This window comes from Stenella coeruleoalba, assembly GCF_951394435.1.
Source record: "Stenella coeruleoalba genome assembly, chromosome: 8".
In the NCBI taxonomy this organism is placed as follows: domain Eukaryota; kingdom Metazoa; phylum Chordata; class Mammalia; order Artiodactyla; family Delphinidae; genus Stenella; species Stenella coeruleoalba.
The window spans coordinates 64631695-64658573 of record NC_137154.1 but is presented as its reverse complement, the minus strand read 5'-3'; the positions used below and the strand labels follow the sequence as shown (position 1 = coordinate 64658573).

The 26879-nt window shown below is 39.1% G+C and overlaps 1 protein-coding gene across 3 annotated transcripts in view; it reads left to right on the top strand.

Moving 5' to 3' along the window:
* Window positions 1-3017: 3017 nt before the first annotated feature.
* CTSC (cathepsin C) overlaps window positions 3018-26879 on the top strand; it is a 40707-nt gene continuing 16845 nt past the window's right edge. The window contains exons 1-4 of one of the 3 annotated variants that reach the window (XM_079928553.1): window positions 3018-3223; window positions 5673-5818; window positions 10784-10868; window positions 12531-13078. In XM_079928553.1, coding sequence (XP_079784679.1) covers window positions 3052-3223; window positions 5673-5818; window positions 10784-10868; window positions 12531-12541 — 414 coding nt within the window. In that variant the 5' untranslated portion in view covers window positions 3018-3051 and the 3' untranslated portion in view covers window positions 12542-13078. Of the gene's footprint in view, window positions 3224-5672; window positions 5819-10783; window positions 11574-12530; window positions 13079-23309; window positions 23477-26429; window positions 26586-26879 lie in introns of those variants that run through there. The other 2 variants (XM_079928551.1, XM_079928552.1) reach the window with 2 other exon arrangements.

The following is a 26879-nucleotide window of genomic DNA, read 5'->3' as shown; positions in this document are numbered from 1 at the left end:
GAACTCAGGAACATGAGGTCACAGAAGAGAGAGTTTTGACATGTGCCTAGGAGATCAGAAGGACAGAAACAAAGTACAGTACTTAGGGCATCACAAGACCTGAACAAGTGGTGCTCTCTTTCTCACACAATTGTGTAATAATTAAATGAGATGATATATGTGAATTACCTTGGTAAAATGTAAAGTCCTAAATAAATGACATTATTATGGTTGTTATTCTGACTACCAATGACAGAGGTGTATACAATACCAAATGGCATTCTACATTGATATGTCAAATTTTTTTTCTATTTCTTTGATCCTTCTTTGTTTTGATATACGTTCCTGAACAGTGGCTTTCAAACTTATTCACAAGGCAGGGGATATGGGAATCATGATGCTCTTTGCCAAACACCATGAAATACAGAAGTATTTATGTCCATGATACTATTCGTTCATTCAACGGATATATGAGAACTTACTGTGTGCCAGAAATTATTCAGGGTGCTAGGATTACAAAGGAGAACAGGATTTGGAATCTACTGTCTAACTAATAAGGATAGTTTTCTAGTAGAAAGATACACTATAATAAATGTAGTCAGTTCTCTGTAGAATCTGTATGAACTCATTTAGTCTTCTCAAAACTGGAGGTAGTCATAGGTCTATAACAATTATGCGCATGTTATAGATGAGAAAACCAAGGCACAAAAAGAAGTAAAATAACTTCCTCCAAATCAAATAGCTGGTGAGTAGCAAAGCCATGCTTCAAACTTAGGCAGTGTGATACAAGTCCTTGCTGTTCATCTCCAAGCCAGTGATACTCAAGCTGTATCTGTGTCAGGATCCTCTGAAAGGGGATTGTTAAAACATAGATTGCAGGGACCTGATTCAGTAGGTATGGGGTGGGGGTCAGGAATTTGCATTTCTAGCAAATTCCAAGGAGATGCATATGCTGCTGGTCATTTTGGTCCTGGGACCACAGTTTGAGAACGACTGCTAAGCAATGCTCCTTCTCTATAAACCTGCTTATAATGATCTGAGACTAGTACCAAAATCTGGTTTGTATATAAACTGACTTTTATATCATTTTAAATATATCAAATTTTTAGGAATGCAACTTCTAGATAAATCAACAGGAAGGTACTTTGTTCTGCTGGGAACTTGACCAAGAGTTTTCTAGCATGAATAATGGAGGTATGATATTTAAATGACCATCTGATAAGGCAACTGTGACATTCGTCAAGTTATTATTATCTCTGGATCTTCATTTCCCAATAGTAAAAGGAATCTATTAGATTAAGAGGCCTCCAAAATCCTTTTCGCTTATATTTATTAACTGAATAGAGATGTTTTCAACTTTCTTCACAATTGTTTGTGCTACTTTGATCATGCCATCAAAGAAATTTCCAACTTGACTGTTCAGCTCTTCAAAATTGATGATCTAGTGAAAGTTTTAACGTTTTAACAACCAATGACGCATTTTCCCAGAGATGAGGAAGGCAATGTTACTCTGTCAGTTTATCTCTAAACAGTAAGTGTGCTAGTTTAATTATATGCTTCAGCTTTTCATCCTAAGTAACGGGGAATAAAACCTAGAAGCAGGGTGTTGGCTCCACCCTTGCCTTTGCAGTTTGTGACTACATTAGAGAGTATTTTCATTTATGAGCTTTCAAGGGAAACTCCTTTTGCCAAATCAAAATTGGCTTTCCGGCCTGGAAACCAAGATAAGGCTATTAAGTACATTTATTTTAACACCCAGGACACTTCCTAAGTATTTTCAAGCCAGAATTTGGAAGACAAAGGTGAATAATGTCGACTTGCTCCCTTTGAATGCTTACAATCTGGTGGAGAAGGTGGACATCCAAGTATTTATTTGTAACCAGTGCTTTGAGGGCAAAATGCACGTGCCCTAGAGGGCAGGGGCACAGAAAAGTCTGTCTTGTTCATCACTTGTCCTTGATGTTGCACAGGGCCTGACACCTAAAAGGCTCTGTGCACAAAAGGAGCCCCAACTTCCAACAACAGCCAGGAAAGGCAGAGGAGCTCTCACAGAAAAGGATGATAATTAAACTGAACGAGGAGGCACCTGGAAATAGTGCTACCTTATAATTACTGGCGATGAGACTGACACCCTGGAACCTGCTCCTAAGACCAGCATTCTCCCACCAGCTCCCTTCCTCACCCTGGGCGACTTGCTTCCCCTCTGGGCCACCCGCTTTTCAGCTGCAAAACAAGGGCGTCAGTGCCTGTGCGTGTTTGCGTGCGCGCAACTAAATCCTATAACGTTAGCGGGCGGAAGAAAATCCTAATACACAAAACTGCAAGTTTGCACCACAACTGAATTCCCCAGTGGATAATAGGCAAAGAACATTAACAGGAAACCGACAAAACCCAGCAAACAAAAGGAAGTGAAAGTTTTGGAAAACGGAAGGAAGAGCAGTTCTCAAACAGCTGGGCTGGCTTGGGGTCGCACGTAAAATAGTTCTGAGGATAAAAGTTAACTGAATGAGGACGAAGTGGGAAAGACAAGCGAGTAAAAGAAAGCTCCACTAGTTAGGTCGCTCTTTCTCTGGGCCTTTTTCCTACCTTCGGTACCCCCGCCGCCTCCCTCACCGCGCTTCTCTCAGTCTCTGACATTTAGCCTCCCCTCCCCCTCACCTCTCTGTCTCTCCGTCTCTCTCTCTCTTCCTCTCTTTTTCTCTTAGTCTCTCTCTCTCTCTGTTACTTCTCAAGGAGCGAAAGAGCGCAGTCTGGGGCGCGCACAGACCAGCTGTGGCTCTGCAGTCCTCTTTGGAGGTGTCCCTTGGCAACTGAACCTGGTGCTGGGCTCTCTGGGCCTGAGGTCCGACAGCCGCCAGGTGACGGGCGCGCTCTCCAGAAGCCCCTACCTAAGGGGCGGTGCCACTGGCAGGCGCCCAGCCCCCGCGGCCCCGAGACCCCGCCCCCCTCCGGGTTGCCGGTTTCCAGCACCTCTATTTTAAGGCACTATAGCACAGCAGCTGTGGCCTCAGTCCCCGCCTTCAGTGCTGTGACTCGCGTGCCTTCCTCACTTCTCCTAAGGGCCTTGCCAGCATGGGTCCCTGGCCCGGCTCGCCGCTCGCCGCCCTCCTGCTGCTCCTCTTCAGCGCTAGCAACGTGCACTGCGACACTCCTGCCAACTGCACCTACCCTGACCTGCTGGGCACCTGGGTCTTCCACGTGGGCCGCAGCGGTTCTCAGCGCGAGGTCAACTGCTCGGTTATGGGTAAGCCGCCGGCGCCCTTGCACCCGCTTCCTTCCTGTCCCTACCCGGGGCTCCTTCCCTTTGGTCCCTGAGCCCTTCCCTGCAGCGCCCCCGCTAGGGGGAGGCCAGGAGGTCCTGGCTGGACTTGGGGTCCATGGGGGGCGTGCCCTCTACCGCTCCAGGGCAGCGACGTCAACGTGGAGCTGCTGAGAACGTCTCACTTCGCTCGGTCTTGGTTATTCCCGGGCCCCCAACACTTTTTGCAAGAACTTCCCCCCCCCCGCATGGTTTCCGTTTCTTGTTTTTGGGTTTGTTTGGTTTGTTAAAGAGTTGAGACCGTGCAATCTTATCTCCTCATCCCATCTGCAGTATTTTATTGTGCCAGTGAAAAATGAGCTCAAAGACTCTTGAGAATATAGCTTTTAGTTTCCTTTTATTAGGTTGTGGGAAAGAGCCCTTAAGCCCAGAGATTTTTTTTTTTTTTTTTTTTTTTTTTGCGGTACGCGGGCCTCTCACTGTTGTGGCCTCTCCCATTGCGGAGCACAGGCTCCGGACGCGTAGGCTCAGCGGCCGTGGCTCACTGGCCCAGCCGCTCCGCGGCATGTGGGATCTTCCCGGACCAGGGCACGAACCCTTGTCCCCTGCATCGGCAGGCGGACTCTCAACCACTGCGCCACCAGGGAAGCCCAAGCCCAGAGATATTGATGTGGACCTGAGAAAGCTTCTGGTACCACTACAGTTTCATGTATTGCAGGGGGGGTAGTGATACCCACCAGGGTTCTTGGCCTTCGCCAATCAGAAATTGACTACAGGCCAGACAAGAAATTCAGGCAAGGCTTTATTGGGCCCCTGCTGCAGCAGGGCTAGTGAGAACAAGTAACAAGCTTGTTCCTTATACGGGGAGAGGGTATGGGCTGTGTCCAGTGGGGGGGGGGGGAGGGATGGCTTGGGTGGTTTGCCCACCCCTCTGGGGGTGTTGAGTGCAGGGGGCATGCGCAATACCCAGTGTTTGCTCCGGACACCCAGTTTTTGCACAGGGCTCTTCAGAAGTGGCAGTTAAGTTTTTTGCTTTTTTGTATCTTTTTGTCCATAATGGGGCCCAATCGTGCATGCACGCAGTTATTTTTAGTCCCGTATAGTTTCTTTGTATTTTATTGCTGGAGGAGGTTTGTCCAGGTGCAAGCATTGCAGCACTTCAGCAAAGGGTCCCAGGTCCCAGCCTGTCTCAGTAGTATATAAAAGTTTTGTGTTTTTTTTATACCTCTTTGGCAAATAATTATATTTTGAAATGCCCAGAGCCAAGCACAGTGCCAGGGATCATGGAAGGCTCTCAATAAATATCTAGTGTTTGAACACCCTGGAACATTCCATATGCCCTCAGATAACATGGCTATCCCAAGGACAAAGAATTTAGTGAAGGGAGAAGAAAAAACACACAGTCTTGGGTCAGGAAAGGCACTCTCGTTCTGCCCAAACCTTTACCACACTGTGGCTTGTGCAGAATGAGTGAAGCTCTCAACTGCAGTTTCCTTGTTAACGGAACAGAGATTGCCAGGTCATCTGTCACTAAACAGACTTACTCAACTGTCCAACTCCAAATGACTGTGTGGCATTTCATAGTACTGGGCATTATAAGCATTTTCTCTTTTAAAAGTTGAACTTGGAGATCCAAAGCAGAAAGGAGATCAGGATTTGCAGTGTTCTGTCACATGGAATCCCCTATTTCTGAGCATTAATCTGAAACATGGAAAAATTGTCCAAAGTGTGGAAACCTCCAGATTGGACACAGCAGAACCCTTTTCAGGCAGCCTCTCTGCCTATATTCCATACCTTTGACCTTAATCTAATCAATTAAAGACACCCACAGATCTGAGTCCCCATTTTCTGAAGGTTAAAAGTTTAGTTCCATTCGGCACAAATTAGCTGTATAGGATAAAAACCTTGAGTTTGCTGAATACTTTGAAAGGATTCAGATTCTGAGGTTCTGAACTGTACAGCCATTTAGAAGAAAGATATCCATCCCATTTCTTCTCTGAAGAGATCATTTCCTTTGTTCTTATGATCTGGTAGCAAGTCTTTTTATATTTCCACTTTTTGATTACCATTTTGTCTTCTCCTTTCTGCTGGTCATTTTCAACATACCCCATTTCTCCTTTTCCTCAGTGGAAAAATTTCTTCAGTGTTTGGATGCTCTGGGAAGGTAGTGGCTGTACTTTTTGGGGTCTCTCTGCCTGCTGGGCTACTTGACGTACTTTTGAGCCTTTGCTTCACATTCTTGCCTGAGACCCCTCTGGGATTATACAGAGGGAGGCAACAAAACGGGGACTCTGATACATTCACAAGCCAGATCCACCCACATTCAGTAGCATGAAGGGAAAGCAGCTTAAAAATAATGGAAATTATAGAGGAGCTTTGACCTCCCATTGAAGTCCACATAATTTTCCTTTGTTGTGCATTTTCTTTTCTTTAGGACCACCAGAAAAAGAAGTAGTGGTGCACCTTAAGAAGTTGGATACGGCATATGATAACTTTGGCAATTCTGGCCATTTCACCATCATTTACAATCAAGGCTTTGAGATTGTGTTGAATGACTACAAGTGGTTTGCCTTTTTTAAGGTTAGTTTTGTTGGAATATACATTCATATTTTCAATGATTTGATAACTGAAGCTTCTTCTAATGAGGAGACCCTCAGTATTTTAATTTTAGATTAAGAAGATAACCAGAATGGATACCAATTTTCTGAAGAGAAATTAGATGGTGTCATTTTGCCACTTTATTTAAAATTATAACTTCAGTAGGTTTAAAAAAAATACATGATCTATATTTGAGTATGTATGATCCATCTCTATTTAAATTTACATTTTGGTAAGTATGACTAAATTCTTTATTTTCTTTATAACTACATCTTTATTTCTAATTGTTGCCTTAGTCACTTGGCTTTGTACTGAATCTGTTGGAAAGATAGGGTTTTTTTAATTATCTTGAGGTTATTATACTGTCCCTCTTATCATTGTTTGTTAGCTTTGAGAAATTGACCTAAATGACTCATTGAACTAGTATAATGTACTAAATATATTAATGTGAATAATTTATTTGACTAAAGTGGGACAGAGATGGAGAGCCTTGGAGTTACTCCTTGGGCTAATGAAAGCAGAAGGTAGCCTGGCCAGCCCAGCTTGTTTTCTTCTCTCACTAGGGAAGAACTGTTGTCCATTCTTATGGTCTTACACATTGCTTCTAATTGCAGACACACTCTAAGGTAAAATACTTGAGCACAAATTGCAGTCCATCCCAGATATCCTTCTGAAGTTGGAACGTTTCCTATTAGCAGGGTATTAAATGGTTTAACTAAATTGAATATGCAAACCTGAGACTAGCTGTTTCTTATTCTAAATAAAGTATAAGTAAAGACAGTTTTTCATGGGTTAGTGTCGGTAGCCTTTAAAACATCTGGTAAGAGTTGGCCAATTACAGGAATTTGTGGGAAGGTGAGGGAATGATTCTGTTAAAGATGATGAAAGACAAAGCACCAGGAAAAGACTAATTTCTAAATTTATTGTGATCGTTCATGTGGGTTGTGGCTTAATCACTAACTAGGATATGTTGTTAACATCTGAGCCAACCAAATTTCTAAGAATAGTAATGCCCAATTTTTTTTTTTTTTTTTTTTTTTTTTTTAACTACGAGGACCCCTTCTTAATTGAAAAAAGAAAAGAGAGATGGGAAAAGTTGTCTCCCTCACCTGGATTGGCTGTCTGATATTCAGCTGGTGGGAACCAGTCCATCCATGCTGGCCATTGAGGGCCAGCAGTCTGTTTTATTAGTTGAAGCCCATGCTTGACCAGTTATTAAATATTTTTAAATATCACCCCTAGATACTATGTATTTTTAAAAATCATAGCAGTATCTGTATGAGTTTTAAAAATTGTAGTGTGTATGCAATAAATGTGATTCCATCTGAATATAATTCTTGGTCTGCATATTGACGAGCCTAGGGCTTTGTAGACCTTTGTAGGTACTCTGTTACAGTCCTTCAAAAGTTCTTTGCCTTCAGGTGGGGAGTGAATTGCCTATGGAATTGAGGCACAAGGAAAGAAATATTCAAGACAGTTGTTACCATGTACCTTCCTCCTTCCTCCACTTCTTCCTCTTGCCCCTCCTTTTTCCCACCTCTCCCTCCTCTTCTCCTGTTGTTGATACAAAATAGGTAATCGATATTTATTTAAAACATGAAAATGAAGTAGAATTCAGTTGAGAAATACGTTGCATAAATTACTTAAGTACAAGATAGGGTGTAGTATATAAATAGATGAGTGAATAGTTTTACCCATTTGGCTTAGAAGACTTTTCATTCTTCAGTTCTGTAGAATTGGAGAAACTGGTGGTGGAACTTCTAATGACACCATTACTTACCTGAGACATAATCAGAAACAGGCAAGGGCAGTTTCCCTCCGGTAATATTTTCCCATCAGTCTGTCTGCTCTCAGCTTGAATAGGAGTCCGGAGATGGTGGGGACAGAGGGAATGGCTGGTAGCTGAATGAGGAATCGGAACACTTCTTTGTACAGTTGACCCTTGAACAACACAGGTTTGAACTGCGTAGGTCCACTTATACAGAGATTTTCTTTTCAATAATAAATACTATAGTAAATATATACACAATCCGAGGTTAGTTGAATCTGCAAATGGTGATCCAGGGTTGGTTGATTCCTTAGATGTGGAAACCCGTATATTGAGGGCTGGCTATAAGTTATAGGTGGGTTTTCAACTACTTGGAGGGTTGGTGCCCCAAACCCTGCATTGTTCCTTTGTTCAAGGGTCAACTCTATTTCTCTTTAAGTCACAGTATAAGCAAATTTGGTATTTTTCTGTAGCCTCAGAACATTAGTTGCAGATCAATAAAGGCTTTTTAAAGCCAAATGAAGTTGTAAGTGTTCTCAACCATATGTGGGAAGAGTCAGTGTATACACTGTTGTAGGGTAGAACCCTACCTGATCATATGCTTCTGGACAGCATTCTCTTATTAGGAATAAAAGTAGAAGAGTGTTCTTCTGCTACTGATTTCAGTGTATTTTTTAAAGTGTTCATTTGACCAGAACCATTATCAGGACCATGTTTTCTTTTCCTCCTAACAAATCAGCCACTCTGGTCCATAGTTAGATCATGTGATAAGGATCATAATTTCAATAAGCAGAGCAGAACGTACACAAGATACTTGATTTTAAACTTTCTCTTAACACAATCAAGTAGTTCCAGATAAACATATTTTGCAGAGTGATAAAGTGCCACGTTCTTTTAGCAAATCCAACTGAAAAAGTAATGGGGAGTAGCAGAATTTAACAAATTTAAGAAAAATGATACAGTGGAGTTGACTTTACATAATAGGGCAGTCAAACACTTTTGGAATGATACTTGTTAACATAAAAGGCTTGCTGGATTTTACCGTAAGCCTCGGGGTATTTCCTACAGTGGTGCTGGGGAATCCACGCTGGGTGTGTAACTCAAGAAAGCTCACCTATTTAATGAATAAAGCATGTGAGATTTTTTTCCTACAGATTTTAGAAGTATCTTTTAAATGAAAAATAATTTATTTTTAAAAAAGAACAATTATCAAGATATAAGCAGTGTTTACTATTCAAGTTTAGGTGCCTTATGTAAACTACACCATAATCCACTCAACCTACTGCTATTGCAGAAATATCTGACAAATTTTTGCCATTTAGACCCTCCACTGTTATTCTACAAATCAGTTGGATTTCCAGGAGTCTTCCTTAACTCATAGCAGACCCCACCACTTGTTTCCTTTTGCCCTCTTCAGATATGCTTTCATGAGGTTGTTTCTTAGAGTTGTTCCTGCTAGTTTGCTGAGCGGGTGTTACATGCAAGGTATTCTATTAGGTTCCCGCTCCGCCTTCTGTTCCTCTGTTCCCCCAGATCAGCCTGCAGCTCAACAGAACAGACAGCTTCCGCATCATTCTCCCTGCATGCCAACTTTGGAGCGGTTGTGACACCACTTTTATTGCTAGGAACTTGCTTTTATTAAGTTCTACTTATTCAGGCCTCACCTGGAAAATAAGCAGAATTTTTCATGAATTGAGGTTCTTCGACCTTTTTTCCCTTGGTTTTAACTGCTTAAGAAATTGGGAGTGGAGTGGGGATGATTTTTTTTTTTTTTTTTTTTTTTACATAGGACTTCAAGCTAGATAAAAGCTTGGAAGGAAATCTTGACACTGGAAATTTATACATAGTTTGAGTTAGGCAGGAAGCACTAGGTGTATATTTTTGAAAGACACTTTTTTTCTACTCAACTTCTAGCATAGATTCAGTTATCAGAAACCTTTGGCGGGGTTACAAACTCACATGAATTTAGGGCTCACCCAGGCAAATACCTAAGCATTTAAAACAACTTTTGTAAAACAGTAAGGAGTTATTCAACCTATGGCAAAATGGAAACTTTCCTAGAGACATTCAGATTCAGTTTTCCTTTAAAATAATGCGCTGGCCAAAATAAAAGACCATCTGCACAAGCCAGTTTCTAAGACTGTCAAATTTTAATAGCATTACCATTTGATTATAATTGGCACACTCCAATAAATTTGCACCCTTTAAAAGTACCTGCAGATGAAAAACAACCAACCTCTTATATAGAAACACGCAATGTAACAAAACAATGTAAAGGATGTTTGATTACGGCTGACTTTGTGATGGGTGGGTAAGCAATTGTTTTTTTCTTCTTTACACTTCTGTGGAATTTGTTCATTTTTTACCATGAGCATGTATAAAGCTCCTCTACACCGTCCTCTACCGAATTGCCAAGGAAGGAAGTGGTATGAAACAAACACAGCTTCAAAGAATACCCTCAAGTTGCATAAGCTTTCTAACCTTTTACTGTTTCTCACTTTACTTTCTCTGAGGCTGTAAAAGGGGGCAGTAGCGAATGAACTCAGATTTTATTTTGAACATTAAGCTACTCAAGGGCTGAAGAAGATGCATAGAAGGGAAACTAGACTCATTAGGCTGAAAACTGAATTTGGGGATAGTTAAGCAGACTTCACTGATTTCTAATTGAGTTTTTGTTTGGGACCTACCAGTCTTTGTAGAACTATAAGCTAAAAACACGACCGTGAGTATTTCTAAAGCAGGTTGGTACTCAAAACAAGAACAGTATGTTGGGAAATCCATACCAGAGGATTTATTTACCCATTTTGTGTGCTAGTGACTTACAAATTTCAAGCCTGTCACAACAGTTAGAAATGTGAATCATGTGTTCCTACAGTAAAGGATTTGGGAGTCTCTCGCAATTTTTCTGTTGTGCCTTCTGGGTTCATTTTTAAGATATAACAAACTTTCAGAATATTTGTTATTGGGATAGATTTACCTGTTTTGATACAGATTCAACACACCAAGATGAGTTTGTCTTTTTTTAAAAAAATAACTTGATGTTTACTTTTAAAAGTGTTTAAATTGAGGAAAAGAATCAGAAGTTAAGCACTTAACACATGTCTGGGTATTTGTTTTCTTTCATGATGTTGCTTAATCTCAACGTAATGACTCAGTTTTCCATTGTAAACCCTTCGTAGGATGTCACTGATTTTATCAGTCAGTTTTTCATGCAACTGGGAACTGTGGGGATATATGATATGCCACACCTGAGGAACAAACTGGGTGAGCTCCATTGAAATATTTTTAACTTTCTTACTAAAAGCAAGCTTCCCTCCTCCTTGGTGGCTTATAAAAATTAATGCTTCTTTACTCATCAGGGAGAGGAAGATGGAGAACAGAGAGATTATGGTTTTCTTATAGATTTCTTGCTTGAGCCTGCTTATTTGCTACTTCTTATGTGCCTTCACTATTTATTTTCATGTTAGTATGTTCTGTTTGCACACATCAGATTAGCTTTCTCAAGCATGATGCTTATAATGTAAGTGGACATGAAACCAAAAAGATAAAGACCCAGTTGAGGAAAGGTTGGTTCAAATTCAGTTCACATCCTTGAAGTAGCTATGCTGCCTGAGGTTGCTCATTCTTTTCTAAAAAGACTCAAGAGGGACCCATGTGAACCATGGCATTTTAGTTGTCTTCCAGTAGAGAAGGTGGCTCTGCCAGAGAAATTGACGTACCTGTTAGTCATCCCTTTGAGACATCACCTATCATTTTTTAAACTGGTTCCTTCTCAGAACAGACTGTTGACTAGGGAGAAGAGGATCTTTTTCACTCTGTACATTCTCCTCACACTTTCAGAATAGATGTTTTAATCATTGCTCTCTCTGGATCCATAAATTGAGATGTCTAAAATTTTGATGGAAAAATGGGTGGTTAGAGAGAAAAAGTTAATAGGGACTTACCCTCCCTTACATTTCATATAACAGATTTTCCCCTTTCCCTTCCTCTTTTACTTAGCTCTTAAGTAAGGAAGTGAGATATGAAAAAGGGAACTGGGGCAAGTGTTGAAAGCACCAGAGCCTTATCCTGTATCAGCGTTTTTCAAACTGTTTAATGGGCCAGCGGTGGCCCACACATGTGCCAGGAAGGGATTACTCATAAGTTGTATCGCTTCATCTTGTTAAGCTTTAAAGGTTGTTCTAGGCAGCCACTAATAAAACATCAAAGTGAAAATTAGAGCTGAAACCAATAAGCTCTTCCTTCTGAATTTATTTCTGGTAATTGAGTAAGTGTAGATTGCCTTAAATAGTTTTCTTTCAGAACTTCTCACAATCTTTAATATACTGTATGGTGATAGCTGAGAAGGGAGATATGATAGGAAGGTTTTCTAAAATAAGTTTACCATTATTTCCTCACAAAAATTTAAGGTATTCTCAGAATGCAGTTTACAAAATTCTGTCTTAAAACTTTCATTCTTTCTCCTTATTAGGGAGATGCTTCTACCAGCAGAAAAGATTGACCCTAGTATTTGATCTGTAAATGGGATAAATAGCCTTGTACCTAGAAACATTGATCCAAGTAGCATTAAGCCTGCATTTAGAATTTGTAAGGCGTATATGTTATTATGTCTCGGTTGCTAGATTAGCCTCTTTCTTAACTACATTTCAAAACTATATTAGGCTTATTTGGTAGCATTTAACTTAAAATGCATCTGCATGTGCTTCTTGAGCATGTTGGCTGCATGCACGATATGTATTGCTTAAGCATTCAGCTGTTGAGAATGGCGGCTTTTTGTGAATGTCTTAAATAGCATGAAAAAATACCTGCATCTGAAATACTAAATACTAGTATTTTTTTTTCACTTAAAGAAATTAATATGTTTAAATTTTTAAGAGACAGTATGATCCTTGTTGGCTTGTAACTCTAGTTTTTATTGTCTTTTAGTTATTAAATAGAGCATCCGTTGAGGGGCTTTTTTAAAACCACAGCCAAAAACAGACTTTGGGGCTAAGAGGCAAGAGGCAGAGCAGCATGCGGCAGTGGACCTACCTACCTCTAACAGCTAGCAGAGGCCTCTAGCAGCTACAGTCCCTTCTGGAGTCTTTATGTGCATGTAACGTACAAAGGAGTCCTGGTAACCTACCTCCAAGGCAGCTGCCCTCCTGAACACTTCCTTGGAAAGCAGCAACTGCCATTCTGGAATGTGAACAACCAAAGAACAAGCAGGAAAAAGAAAAAAAATCTGGAAGTCTTAGGTGGCTTCGCCCTTCAGCCTTTGAATAAAAGGAACAATATGCAACATACATTTCTTTCTTATTTTCTCTTTTGAAAACTCTTCTGTTGAAATGATTTTTTCAGACTGCTTTTAGGACTTGACTTATTTGTTTGATTTTGTTAACAGTGCAAATTTTACTCACAGTTAAATGAACTTCCCAAGTGCCTTCTCTTTCTCTAATTACCTTGAGGAGCCCCGACACCTATTATAAGAATAAAATTAGGCTTCAGAATATCTTGAGATGTACAGATACATCATGGGTGGGAAGATGGTCCCAGGGGGACATGTTTGGGGGAGGAGGCTTTCTGAGATAAACCAAACGGCTGAAGGGTCTCTTTTTATAGATCATAGATCTGCAGTACCCCTGCCCAGAAAGATGATATGATTAATACATTTTTTTTGGTGTTTTTTAAAATTAGGTGCCAGCCTTGTGCTAAGAACTTGACATGCTTTATGTTACAAAAATCCCATGAAGTAGATATTACTAGCTTCAATTTTCAGATAGGGAAAATTAGTCTCATACAGTGCTTAAACTCACACAGCTTCTAACTGTAGAATGATATGGGCTATTTGTCAAGTTTGTTTCACAAACAAGTATTGGTACTTGAAGTCACATTTTGGGCAGGTTTTCTGGTGAATCATAGTCTGTAAGCATCACAAATGTTAGTTCAGTGCACTGTATTGGCTCTTGTTGAAATTTTAGGAGGAGAATTGGCTTGAACCTTAGATTTCCTTACCAAATGAGGCTACTGACTTTCTTTCCTAAGCCCGGGTCCCTTATTCAAGACAAAAATTTACTTTTTCCTTCTCTTTATGGTTCTCCAAATTGAAGGAGAGTTTTGTAACCTTCAAGTTAAGTACCCTTGCTAAGTTTACTTTTCTTTTTTTTTTTGCGGTACGCGGGCCTGTCACTGTTGTGGCCTCTCCCGTTGCGGAGCACAGGCTCCGGACACGCAGGCTCAGAGGTCATGGCTCAGGCACGAACCCGTGTCCCCTGCATCGGCAGGGGGACTCTCAACCACTGCGCCACCAGGGAAGCCCAAGTTTTCTTTTCTTAATTACACTATTGTTCAAACTGATTGCTGTCTTTTAGGTCTTTCCTGTTAATAAACAATGGACTAGTCTCCTCCTCATTTGTTTAGAGCTGATTAAACATCAGCCTTGGCAAACCAAAAATGTGGGGCTACACCTAGTTCTTATTGTCTGGGAGGACTTTTCTGCATCCCTTGAATTGCTTCTTGAGTGGAAGAGTCTTTCTCTAGATAGTAGGTTGTCATTACTTTATTGGTTCAGATAATTATTTATATCATTTGAGAGGCACTGGTCTGCTGTTCTGGGAAGGTTATATCTTATAAAAACTAAATAAGAGTACATCCAACTGCCACCTGGATACTTTCTTCTCTCCTGATGATTCTTTTTTTTTTGCGGTACGCGGGCCTCTCACTGTTGTGGCCTCTCCTGTTGCGGAGCACAGGCTCCGGATGCGCAGGCTCAACGGCCATGGCTCGTGGGCCCAGCCAGTGAGCGGCATGTGGGATCTTCCCGGCCCGGGGCACGAGCCCGCGTCCCCTGTATCGGCAGGCGGACTCTCAAACACTGCGCCACCAGGGAAGCCCTATCCTGATGATTCTTTGTCACTCAGGATCTTGATGCCACCTCTGTGAAATTCCCCAGCTTTCTCCCTTACTGGGAGGAATGCTCTTATTTTGGTTCCAATTGTACTTCGCAGGTATCTCTGCCCTGGTAGTACTAACTCTGCTGTAAAAGGAATGACTTGATAGCGTGTCATCTTCTTCCAGACTGAAGATCTGTGTATCTTCAGCACCTAATGCATGTAGAACTTTATCTTGGAACTTTAGTTTGGAAAATTATCCACATTTCTCTCGTCTTTTCAAAGACTTCAAAAGTAATACCAGCTTACAAAGAATTAATTCTATAGGGTTCTAGAAGCCCAAATCAGGAACAGTGCTATGTTTATATTTTTGGTCCTCTGTTCTAAAAAAAATATGAGGTTACATACTTACAGCGTTCTGTAAGAGTTGTGTATTTTCAAACTGATTGTCCGGATGTAAATACTGACAAAGCAACCAATGTGTATAAGAATATATTTAGCAAGGCATCTAAAATCACCCCTACTAAAGTGTTTTTTTTTTCCCGTTTCTTTGAGTATCTTTGCATCTAAATGTTTGGTTTGATTATGAAAGAGAAAACTTGGGTACAAAATTGCAGGTATTTGTGTTAGTAGGCCCCATAATAGATTACTGTTTAGCATTCTCTGTTGTAATTGCCTGTTTGTCCTTTCCTCTGGCCTTTAAACTCCTTGAGGGCAATGATCAACGTTGTATTAATGACCATTTTATTCCTTATGTATAGTTCAATATGTGATAAATAATAGGGCTTCAATAAATATTTGTAAGAGAAAGAAAATTGAATAATATACCATTGTGTTGTTCTGTTGTTTTATTGTTGTGTTTCTGAAAGTATTTTTACTTTGTGTCCTTAGAGGCTATGGTAGACCCTCAGGCCATAGTTTTTGAATGACTTTGTAGAAAACAGATGAGACTTTAACATTTTATTCTGCTTATATATTATATTTTAATTTTTTGTGTGAGACTGTAGGGGCTAAGATAAACCTCAGAGTTAAAAATAGTAAAGTTCTAACTTTCAGAATTACTAAAAAGTAAATTAGCTGTCATGGGGAAATAGTGAGCTTTATCTGTGACTGCAGTGGTTCCCCAAAGCCTGGATAACCAAGGACTCAAACTAGCCTAGGGTGCTGTGGGCTGTGCCCCCACCCCCTCCTTAAGAAGCACCAGCTAAAGGTTAGAGTCGATGAACTCTAAAATTTCTAACAACCTTACAGTTTAAGAGATTATGAGCAAATAAGTGAGGAATGAGCCAAGGGACTTTGTCTACCTTGCTGGGTTTCAAATTGCTGTTTTCTGAACTAGTTCTGGAACATATGTTTTGGTTTAAATGGAACATCTTTTCAGCCCTGGAAATAAATTTATGGTCCGCCATTTTCATATGTAAATCTGATTGCCAGTTCCTTCAGTAAAATGCTGGAGGTTATTTGGTTGCGACCACCGCAGCAATTTCCTGGCAGTCTCACAATTCATTAAAATTCAACTTTTTAAATAAATGGTTAAGTCCGGTTAGTGGGCAGAAAACGGAAGCTAATCCTTGAAACTGCCAGGGAAGTTTGTTTCTGAGGTAAGATGTGACACTCTTGGTTGCGTTGGAAAAATATCAATTTAGCAAAAGATGCCTTCTTCTCCTTTGTTGCCATCTAATGGCTTCATTCACACTCCAGACCTGACAGCAGATAGAAGCAGTTAATCTGCGCTTACGTAGACATGTACGGTAAACAAATGGCAAAAAATTGAATAAACACTCTTTGTTCTTCAGTATTGCTGGAATGTAATCTCTCTATATGTGTGGTGTATCATCAAACCATTTAACTTCATGCAAGGTGTTCTTTTCTGAAATGGTGAATGATATTGATGGATTAGACCTAGATGTCCAAATTTTTAATAGGTATTCCATAGTATGTATACATACATTTAAAAAATTATATACATGCACTACTATACTAACATGTTTGCTATCAAACATGAAATAATATTAAATGATTAAATATTTGATTTATTTATTGTCACAAAAACATGTCCTGCCAAAATATATCTCATTATGATATTCTTTGGAAACAATGTAAAACTATGTTTCATTATCATGATTTTGTTGCCAAAAGCAATGTAAGGATTTCTGTTACCCGTCATTTTTATTACTGCCAATTTTCAACATTTGGAAACAATTTTCTAGTTAAAATGTTTCAAGTAAAGAATTTTAATTTTGACACATTTTGTTAAAAGTATGAAAGTGTCACTGGTAGAGTTTAGAAGAATTACTGTTTGGTATTTAAATGATGTTTGGTGTTAAATGATGATAATTTAATGGGCAAATTTTAAAACGGAGACATTTGCTTTATTGATAAAACAGATTAAAAAGTGAATACCGCAACGCTGGAACCATTTCAAAACATGTTTTCAAAAACTCATACCAGGAATAGGGCAAATGTAAGCTTTGTTGTTTTCTTATATTTACATCATTAGTGTTTGCAAATCCTGGTTTCTTTGCAAGTATTATTTTAAACCACATGTTCATTTTGTGCGAGTTAGCTTAATTACATCAGATGTACGTAAGTGAGTTTAAGCACGCACATGTAAAAGGGAATGTGCTGTGTCCTGACCATCTTTAGGCAGCATACTGCACATACAGGTGAACATCTGACATTGGAACTGAGTGGGGTTATCAGTGTTGCTTTGTATATTAAATAATAGTGGAGGTTGGTTTTCAATTTTATTTCTATGCTACAAATAGAAATTGAAATTATAAGATTTTCTTTCTGATATTTTAATGGATTGTCTTCTCATTTTGGAAAATTACTGGTTGACAGGATAAAACCCGTATCAACTGCTCAGTTGACAGTTTGGGCTAGAGTATCAGTTCTTTGACAGCATGAGTAAAGTCTTAAATGGCTTTGTATCCCATGTGGTAACGGTTGGTAGTGTTTATATTGTTACTTGTTCGGTGTTTTAGAACTTTTTAAACTCTTCAAACTTCAGTGTCATCCTTATTCTCAATAGGAATCCAGTGAAGTAGAGATCATTCCCATTATCAGCTGAAGAAACTGAGGCTCCTTAGTTGCGACTTGCTCAAGGTTACATAAATAAGTGGCAGAACAGGGATTTAAAGGGCAGAGTCCTTTTTCATTAAAGTACATTTTTCTCATAGCTAGTGCATTACATAAAGGAAGTATTCAAATATTTGCTAATTGTATTCAGGAAAACAGTGGAACAAAAGGTATAAGGCATTTCCCCCCCCCCCCCTTAGTGTCAAAAAGCAGTTGAGAAAGAGATCTGGGATAAATAACTTAAGTTCTAAAATATCCCAACCTTTTCTTTTTCAGTTGGTTAACATTAGTAGGTAATTGGATGGAATTGGAGAATTGATAAAGTGAATGGGAAATTGAAGACAGGTGGTTTCAAGAATGTTTGGCAACCCAACGTTAACCTTGAAGAAGCAAATGGAGAGTTACTGAATCCTAGTAGTTTTCTAAACCCAAGTGCTAGGGTTTGGAATTCCTTCAGATTTTATGCAATTATCTATTTGTTGCAATAGAAATTGGCATAAATGAATAGAAACTTAAACTATGCCATCTGTTCAAGGCAGTATTCAGAGACTGATGTTTATATAAATAAAATAAATGAAAACCCTTAGGAAAAAAATTAAGCTACATTTCAAGCTGGATAGTGTGGCCAAAACTTCAACTTCTTAATTGGTAATAATGTCAGAAATCACAAAAGATGTATTTTACAATAGCAGGAAAAATGACAAACATTGAGAACATTCAAATCAAGAAAATAATGGGGGCACAGTGTGTGGTCCTCTCAAATTAAGGTACTGAGTACTTGGCTTCTTGGGGGGTTAAATATCTCTTTTCTACTAAGTTGTAGCTGTCCTGCACAGTGGCATCACAGTCCTGTCCTACCTTTCATAAGGTAATTTCAGGTTCTAAAAGAAGACCAAATTATTTTAGACTGGGAAAACTACAGAATAAAATAAAATAAAAATTTTAAATGGAAAATAATTCCATCAATTTAATGTATAAGAAGTGGTACATAAAGATAGCATCTCTTGGTAATTTGCTAAGTAAAAACAGTTGTAGTGTTTTAGGATTATTTAGGGTTACTTAGAATGTATAAATATTCTATGTAAGTAAGGAGTATGTCTAAATTATTTACCTGGCTTTGTGAATAATAAATAAGAAATCCACAGATGTAAGGACTGTGTAGTTAGGAAACTTGAAGGGATATTTTGGAACTTTCAGGTCAACTTAAATTTACAAGTAGGGAAGCTGAGGTTTGGGGAGGAAAACTGACATTTCTGAAGTAATAGGCAAAGTCAGAAGTTGGGTCTCTGTGACCCACTTCTTTTAATTATAAATTTCTTTTAATTATAAAAGTGTCACTCTTCTTTTAATTATAAATTTTTCTAAGTTTCTTGTGTTATTGTTTAAATAGGACTTGGCATTTGTTGTTCTTTCTGTTATTCATTTTTTTATTCACTCATTCAATAACTAATTGCTTTCTAGTGCCAGTGTCCTAGTTAATGAATAAACAAAAAAATCCTCTTCTCACAGTGGTTACGTGGAAAGAACAACCCTCACAGGCTGTTAGGAAAATTAAATGGGTTAGTATATATAAAATGCAACCTATGAGGTTGAGTCTGTTATCATCATCCTGATTTTATAGATGAGGACATTGAAAGTACAGAGAGGGTAAGTAACTTGTTCAGGATCACACAGCCAGTAAGTGGCAGAGCTGGATCCAGTCCAGGTAGTCGAGCCTGCAGACCAAGTCCTTTACCTCTGCCCTGTATCAAAAACCCTTGACAGAAAGGGTAAAAAGACTGGACTAGCCAGGACAACATAGACACCTGAATAGTGGGAAATCACCATTAGGGCTACTGGAGAATTTAAGTGACCCCTAAAAAGGGTCTTGGGCAACAGTTTGGATCTGACTCATGAGAGCCAATTAATTTCCAGCTTTGTTTTTTAAAGGAAATAATGAATAAAGCAATGATGCTTGTAACCTTTAAACTCATATTTTAATTCTCTCTTCTCTAACTTTGCAAAGTCACTTTTTTTTTTCCCATGAAAAACATAATGCCTATTATCCCAAAAGATCATTGTGAGGCTCACATGATAATAGATGAAAACCCTTTGCAAATTGCTTAAGCATTTCCTGCATGGTTTCTAGGTATCTCCTCTCCGTGTTTTTGGCAATTGACCTGTATGTTTATTTCTCTAGCACTTTGTGAGAAGACAAAGTGTATGAAGAAATGTTGCATGGTATTTGGGAAGAATGCTTGGTTATAAATTCTAGTTCAACCATCTCTTTTAGGTCTCTTCTTTTGTCCCCCGAGACTGTATTATCTTTATGTTCTCTTGAACCTCTAAGATTTCTGAGTAATCTGTAAAATGTTTATAAAGTATGATGTGATAGGTAAATGTTAAGGTCCTGTAGTTCTGTAACATTGATGGTGAAGGGTATAGAGTTGTTGAACAAATATGAACGGTAAGGATCTTTAGCACAATCGGTCATGCTTCAGTGATATTTTTCCCCCTCCAATCAAAATAACAAATCAGCCTTTTCCTCACAGGGGAAGTTCATTTGGTGTTAGCCATCATGCTTGTAAGTTGTGCCAACTAGGTGAACAAAAAGCACACTGATGAGAAACATGGGGCCCATTTCTTCTAACTTGAATGCCCCTGACTCTTTTGGTACATTGAGAAAGTCATTTCAGCTGTGATCTAAATTTTCTGCTTAGGTGGGGAAATTTCCCAGGCTTTTTCAAGCATGGTTAACTTGCTGGACCACATGATCTGGGTTCAAATAAATAACCACGTTATTTACATGTCTGTTTATTTCGTTGAATACCCAGCGTCTTAAGGTCTGGGGCTGCATCAATACATACGTGCATGTGTGCCTAGCGTCTAGCACCTAACATGATGCCTGGGAAATATTATGTGACCAATAAGCATTTGATAAATAAGTGAAAGAACTTAGCAAAATACAAAATAGGTTATACAATTCATGTTTTTTTTCAGGAAGTGTAATCATAATCCTAGACAGGTCAGAGTTAGTCTCTAGCAACATCTGAACCATCCTTCGTAGGTGTCCTCTTCTAGGGCTTTGTAGGCTATGTTTCTTATCCTTAGGAAATTCATCACCTTTTTAAAGTGATGAATTTCACGAAATGTATATAACTATCTTCATTTTGTAAATAACCAAGAAAATCCCACCCAAAGATCATTTTCACCTTTCATTTTCTAAAAATAGTATTTCATAAAAATTTTACTTATTTGCACTCCACTTAAGTACTATCTTATAGTTTTTTCCTCTTAATACATCATAGGTTATTTTTCTTTCTTTTTTTTGGCTGCACCGCACAGCTTGTGGGATTTTAGTTCTCCAAACAGGGATCGAACCTGGGCCCTTAGCTGTGAGAGCGTGGAGTCCTAACCACTGGACCACCAGGGAATTCCCAGGTTTTCTTTTTTTTTTTATTGTTCTATACAGAGAGGTCAGCAAACTTTTTCTTAACAGGGTCAGATAGTAAATGTTTTAGGCTTTGTGAACCTTATGGTCTCTGTGGGAGCTCCCCAGTCCTGCTGCTGTAGCACCAAAGCAGCCAGAGATAAGATATTCAATACTATAAACAAGTGGGTCTGGCTGTGTTCCAATAACACTATTTATAAAAGCAAGCAGCCTTCCCTAGCCTCTTCTACTGTAATGAACATCTTCCTGTGTTTAGCCTTTTTTTTTTCATTTATGTGTATTTGACAATTTCTACAAGGTAGCTCTGAAAAACTCTTAAAGCCTTGTCAGACTGCTTTCTAATAACAGCACTGGTGGGGGTGAGCAGTGGCCTACCCCCGGCTGGCCTGTCTGCATCATACGAGGTTGCCAATATCGAACAGTTTTTGATTATAAAAATAGTAGTTACAGATAGTTCAGCATAATAAATATAAACTTTATTAACCTTTTCACGCAACATACCCTCCAGTGTTGCAGCCTGGTCGTGTCCTAGGCCTTTATTTCAGTGTTCCTGTATCCCGAGTTGGGGCTTTAGCAGGGAAATGAGGAGTGGTGAGCCAAACTCATGCTAGTGGAGATATTCTTAGCCAGAGGTAGGGAGACTGGCTTCACAGTGTTAGGAACCACCAAGGAAGAAGCAAAATGTACATATGAATAGCCCAAAGTAACTTATCTTGTGTGGCAAGAATCCCAGGATTCAGACCTAGCTCTTTTGAATTCTAAGGCCATACGTTTTTAACTCTATGCCTCAGTATGATTTGAATTCAGAGTCAGATGCAGTAAGGTAGTTTTACCTTCAAGAGTAGTTTAGCCTACACATTCCTTTAAACTTGGGGTTTGCAAACTATAAGTCTGTTTTTGTAAATGAAGTTTTCTTGGAACACAATGTAGTTCATTCACTTATGCATTTCCTGTGTACCTTTCACACTGCAGTGGTAGAGTTGAGTGATGATGACAGAGGACTGATAACCTGCATTTACTGTTTGGCCCTTAAAAAGAAGTTTGCCACCCCCTCAGCATAGGTAAAGTAGCATCCATTATATTAGATTCAGTCCACAAACTACATCCTGAGGGCCAAAATCAACCGTGTACTTTTGTAAAGAAAAGCATTGAAACACAGCTGCTTGCCGTGCTGATTTGTTTGTGTTGCCTTTGAACTGCTTTTGTGCTTCTGTTCCATTCAATTAAGTCAGTGCCTGAAATTGTCTATATCCAAGTCCCTTCAGAAAGAAATTTAGCGTGCATTATTTTCCTTTCTTCCTCCCATGCTCTCCGCTCTCATTCTGGATTATATGTCCTTTCCTCCATGAGGAGGTGTGATAACACAGGGTTTTCAGGCTGTGGAGCCAAAGCATCTGAGTTCAGATCCTAGATCTATCACTATATACAGCTGACCCTAGAACAACATGGGTTTGAACTACGTGGGTCCACTTATATGCAGATTTTTTTCCCATAAAGACGTACTTCAGTACTACATGAGCCGAGGCTGGTTGATTCCTTGGAAGCAGGGCCCAGGATAGGAATGGCTGACTATAAAGTAATATGTGGATTTTTGACTGCGGAGAGTCAGTGCCCCTGTGTTGTTCAAGGGTCAACTGCAGTTATTTTTCAGCGTTAACATCGACATAAGACAACGGGCCATATTAGTGAAATAAAGTGGAGAGAATATTTAATAATCAGGTTACTTTAACTCCCTCATGATTAGAATATGCTAATAAATTGGGAGGTTAACAGGAGAAAAAATTTTAATATTTTGGAACATTTTCACCATATGTTCTTGTATTTTTCTGGAATATATCTTCTCTGAGTGGAAAAGTAGTCTGACAAACTGAGCAGAATTTTGTTTCTGCCACTTCACAGCTCTGTTACCTTAGGTAGGGGCTGCTTACCCTCTCTGCGCTGAACCTCCACTTACTCACTGGTAAAATGGGATTATTGGTGTCTGTCTCCTCATAGGCTTAATGAGGTAACTTTTGTAAAATGCCTGGAATGGGGCAGATGCTCTAAAAATGTTAGTTTCTTTCCCTGCCTTTCGTTCCCCAGAAGTGTTTGTTGTGTAAATTTTGCTTGGTAATCAGTGATGCTAATCGTAGAAAAGTTTATTTCTCTTCCTTTTCTAGAATAGGTTGCAAACTGAAACCTCCCAGTTTTTGTTTTGGTTGGCAGTGGCTGGTCCCTAAGATGAAACGAAAAAGGGGCATCTTTACTGTGAATGGGAGACAAGGAAACAGACCTGAGAGAGGAACACAGATTCACTTGGCTTTTCCTTTTCTTATTTGATTGCAGTATAAAGAAGAGGGCGGCAAGGTAACTAGTTACTGCCATGAAACCATGACTGGCTGGGTGCATGACGTGCTGGGCAGGAACTGGGCTTGTTTCACAGGAAAGAAGGAGGGAAATACCTTTGAGAATGTGAACGTGAACATAGCACACCTTGAGAATCTCCAGGAAAAGTGAGTTGTCGTAAATGAAAGTTACATATAGTTTTTTATAATATGTATGTCTGTCTTAATTCTTGGAAAATTTAATTTGATTATATAAAATGTATTTGACTTAGAAACATAAGCCATGTTATGTACAACTTTCCTGGAAAAATACATTGAGTGATAGAGAAGAAAGTAGTTTTTCAAAGTACTTCAAAAGTAATGGACCAATGATAGCTTTAAAGAATAGTTATATAAAGGACCACAGAATTGCAGTGACTTATACAGAAAAGTCATTTTATTATTGCCATGTAATAATATGTTGCATAATACTTGTAGATACGTATGTTTGTGTTGCAACAAATATAGGTGATGCTAATTGAACGTAAGTTTTAAACAAGGAAATAAATAACTGCAATTAAAGTTCTTAGTATTTATGTAGCGTATTAGTTTCCTGGGGCTGCCATAACAGAGTACCACCGACTGAACGGTTTAAGCAACAGAAACTTATTTTCTCACAATTCTGGAGGCTATAAGTCCAAGATAAGGTGTCAGCAGGTTTAGTTTCTTCTGAGGCCTCTGTCCCTGGCTTGCAGATGGCTGCTCACTGTTGTTCTACATGGTCATCCTGTCTGTGTCCTAATCTCCATTTCTCAAAAGTACACCAGTCATATTGGATTAGGGCCCACCCATATGGCCTCATTTAACCTTAATGTCCTCTTTAAAGGCCCTGTCTCTGAATACAGTCACATTCTGATGTACTGGAGGTTGGAACTTGAACACATGAATTTGAGGAGGACACAATTCAGTGTATAACTTTCAGTTAAAGTTTTTGTTGAGTTAGGTCCAGTTTAAGTAACTATGAACCACACAAGAGATTTCAGACTTTTATTAGTTTGGAAGGAAAAGATAAATATTAGCAGTAGCAAATTTTCTGTTTTGTTTGGTTGTGAAATCCACTGAAAGTGTACATGAACAAATCATCCAGAGCCAGACCACACTGGCAGTGAATAACTCTGCAGCAGAGAAGGTGGGGGGACATGAGTTCAAAGAGGACAAATCGCACTTGTCTGGGGAAGTACTCCCCAAGATTTAGACTAATTCATCACCTCCATTTTGAACTTAGCTTTTAAATTGCTTTGTTTTGGAGTGATCCTTGAGCAACACCTTTCCTATGAAGCTGTTCACTTTTCACCCTACTACTTTGTACTTTTCTGACATTTCAAACATTGCCTCATTTAGTGAAGAAGCTACTAACCGGAGTGCTCAGAATCTATGTTGCCTCACTTGTAAAGTAAGCATTTAGGACTAAATTACCATCAAGGTCTCTTTCAGCTCTTAATGATCTGATTTCAAGATAGACATTTACAACTTAAAATATATTCCTGTGTCTTAAGAAACAACAACTGTAACTGGCTTTTGTTGTGTGTTAGTGTTGTCAGAAATAGAATACAGGCAGTTTTATAATCTATTTAATAAAGGTACCTCTCTGGTTTCACATTTTGCAACAAATGGGAAAGGATTTTGATAAAAACATTAACACATTATCAATGTGGTTGCACATTTTTCTTATTATTTTCAGTGCTCCCAGGATTTTTGACTATATCAAAATACTCTCTCTGCGAACATCCAAATTAAAAGAGAAAGGAAAGTTCAAAATATGCCTAACATGTTACTCAGGTTACGTATATCTTGCTTTGCATAATTGAATGTTAATGAAAGTCTTGGGTAGTGAGTCACACTTAAGTTACAGAATGTTATGTATGTATGTGTTTATGTATGTATGTATGTACGGCTGCATTGGGTCTTTGTTACTGTGCGTGGGCTTTCTCTAGTTGTGGTAAGCGGGGGCTACTCTTCGTTGCGGTGCGTGGGCTTCTCATTGCGGGGGCTTCTCTTGCTGCGGAGCACGGACTCTAGGCGCACGGGCTTCAGTAGTTGTGGCTCATGGGCTTAGCTGCTCCGGGGCCAGAATCTTTTTTAGTAGAAATAACATGGTGAATTCTGTTCATTCCTAGCACCTGGCACATACGTGCGATACATGTTTAAGTTAAATGAATAATCAACTCCCTCAGTTCTTTTGCTTTGTAAACATGCTCTTTGTGTGTTAGACTTGTTTACATCTATATCCAAGCATTTGGCATCAGGTAAACCAGTGCCTTTCAGATTTTAATGTTGCTGTGAATCATCTGGGGATCTTGTTAAAAATGTAGATTCTGATTCAGGTGGCCTGGGTTGGATACTTCTAGCAAGCTTCCAGGTGCTTCTGCTGATACTGGCTCAAGAACCAAATTTGAGTAACAAGGATATAAACCAAATGTCCCTATGGAACCATTTTTTTTTTCCATCATGTGGTTATAATGCTTGCCATGCTATATATATATTGTATACAGTTTTGCTGTCCTCCCCCCTCCGCCTTTATTTTTTATTATTACAAAGTTTAAAAGGTACATTGTAGAAATTGTAGAGGGTGGGGGAAAGGTGATGATCCTATGTCACCACTCAGAGATAACCATGGTTGTATGTACTTAGGGTATAAATATAAATGTTCACTTTCACAAAAATTGATTAATTCTATATAAACTTCTTTGATATTCTGCTTTTTTGTTTAATATAGTGTGAAGTCTTCCATATCACTAAATAATCTTCCAGATATTTTTACTGAATAAACTATATAGCAAATGAAGTACCATTATTTATTTAATCCATCCCTTACCTTAGAATATTTATGTTTATAATCCATCACTGGTATAAAAATGTTTCACTGAACATCCTTATACATACATCTTAGTTCACTTGAACTTTTATTTTCATAGGACACATTCCAATTCTAGGCTATTGATAGAGATTGACATATCCAGTTGTCTTCCTGAAAGATTATACCACTTTCCACTCAGGCCCACAGTATAAGAGTGCCTATTTTAACGGGATCTATTTACATCAGTAAAGAGTGTATCTGAAGCTGTCTTACTTTTGCTGGCAGGTATTCTAATAGGCTCTACAAATATAACCACAACTTTGTGAAAGCTATCAATGCCATTCAGAAGTCTTGGACTGCGACTGCATACACGGAATATGAGACTCTTACACTGAAAGAGATGATTAGGAGAGGTGGTGGCCACAGCCGGAGAATTCCAAGGTAATAAAGCACATCTCTTTATCACTAGTAAAGATATTTGTATCAATTGATCTCCTCCTCCCTGGGCTGTTCATCATTTTATTGGTCATCGTAACTTAGACTTTTTATGTTATCTTTTCCCTGACCATCTCCCTTTCCTATTCATACAGACTCGGATGTTCTCCAAGCCCTATTTATGGGTTTTGCTTTCACAGCATCTGCCATTTCCTTTACTCTCTTTCCAATTTCTACGCTTTGGCTTAGGGCTTTGTCACCTCTATCCTGTATAATGGATCAGCTTCCTGCCTTCTCTCT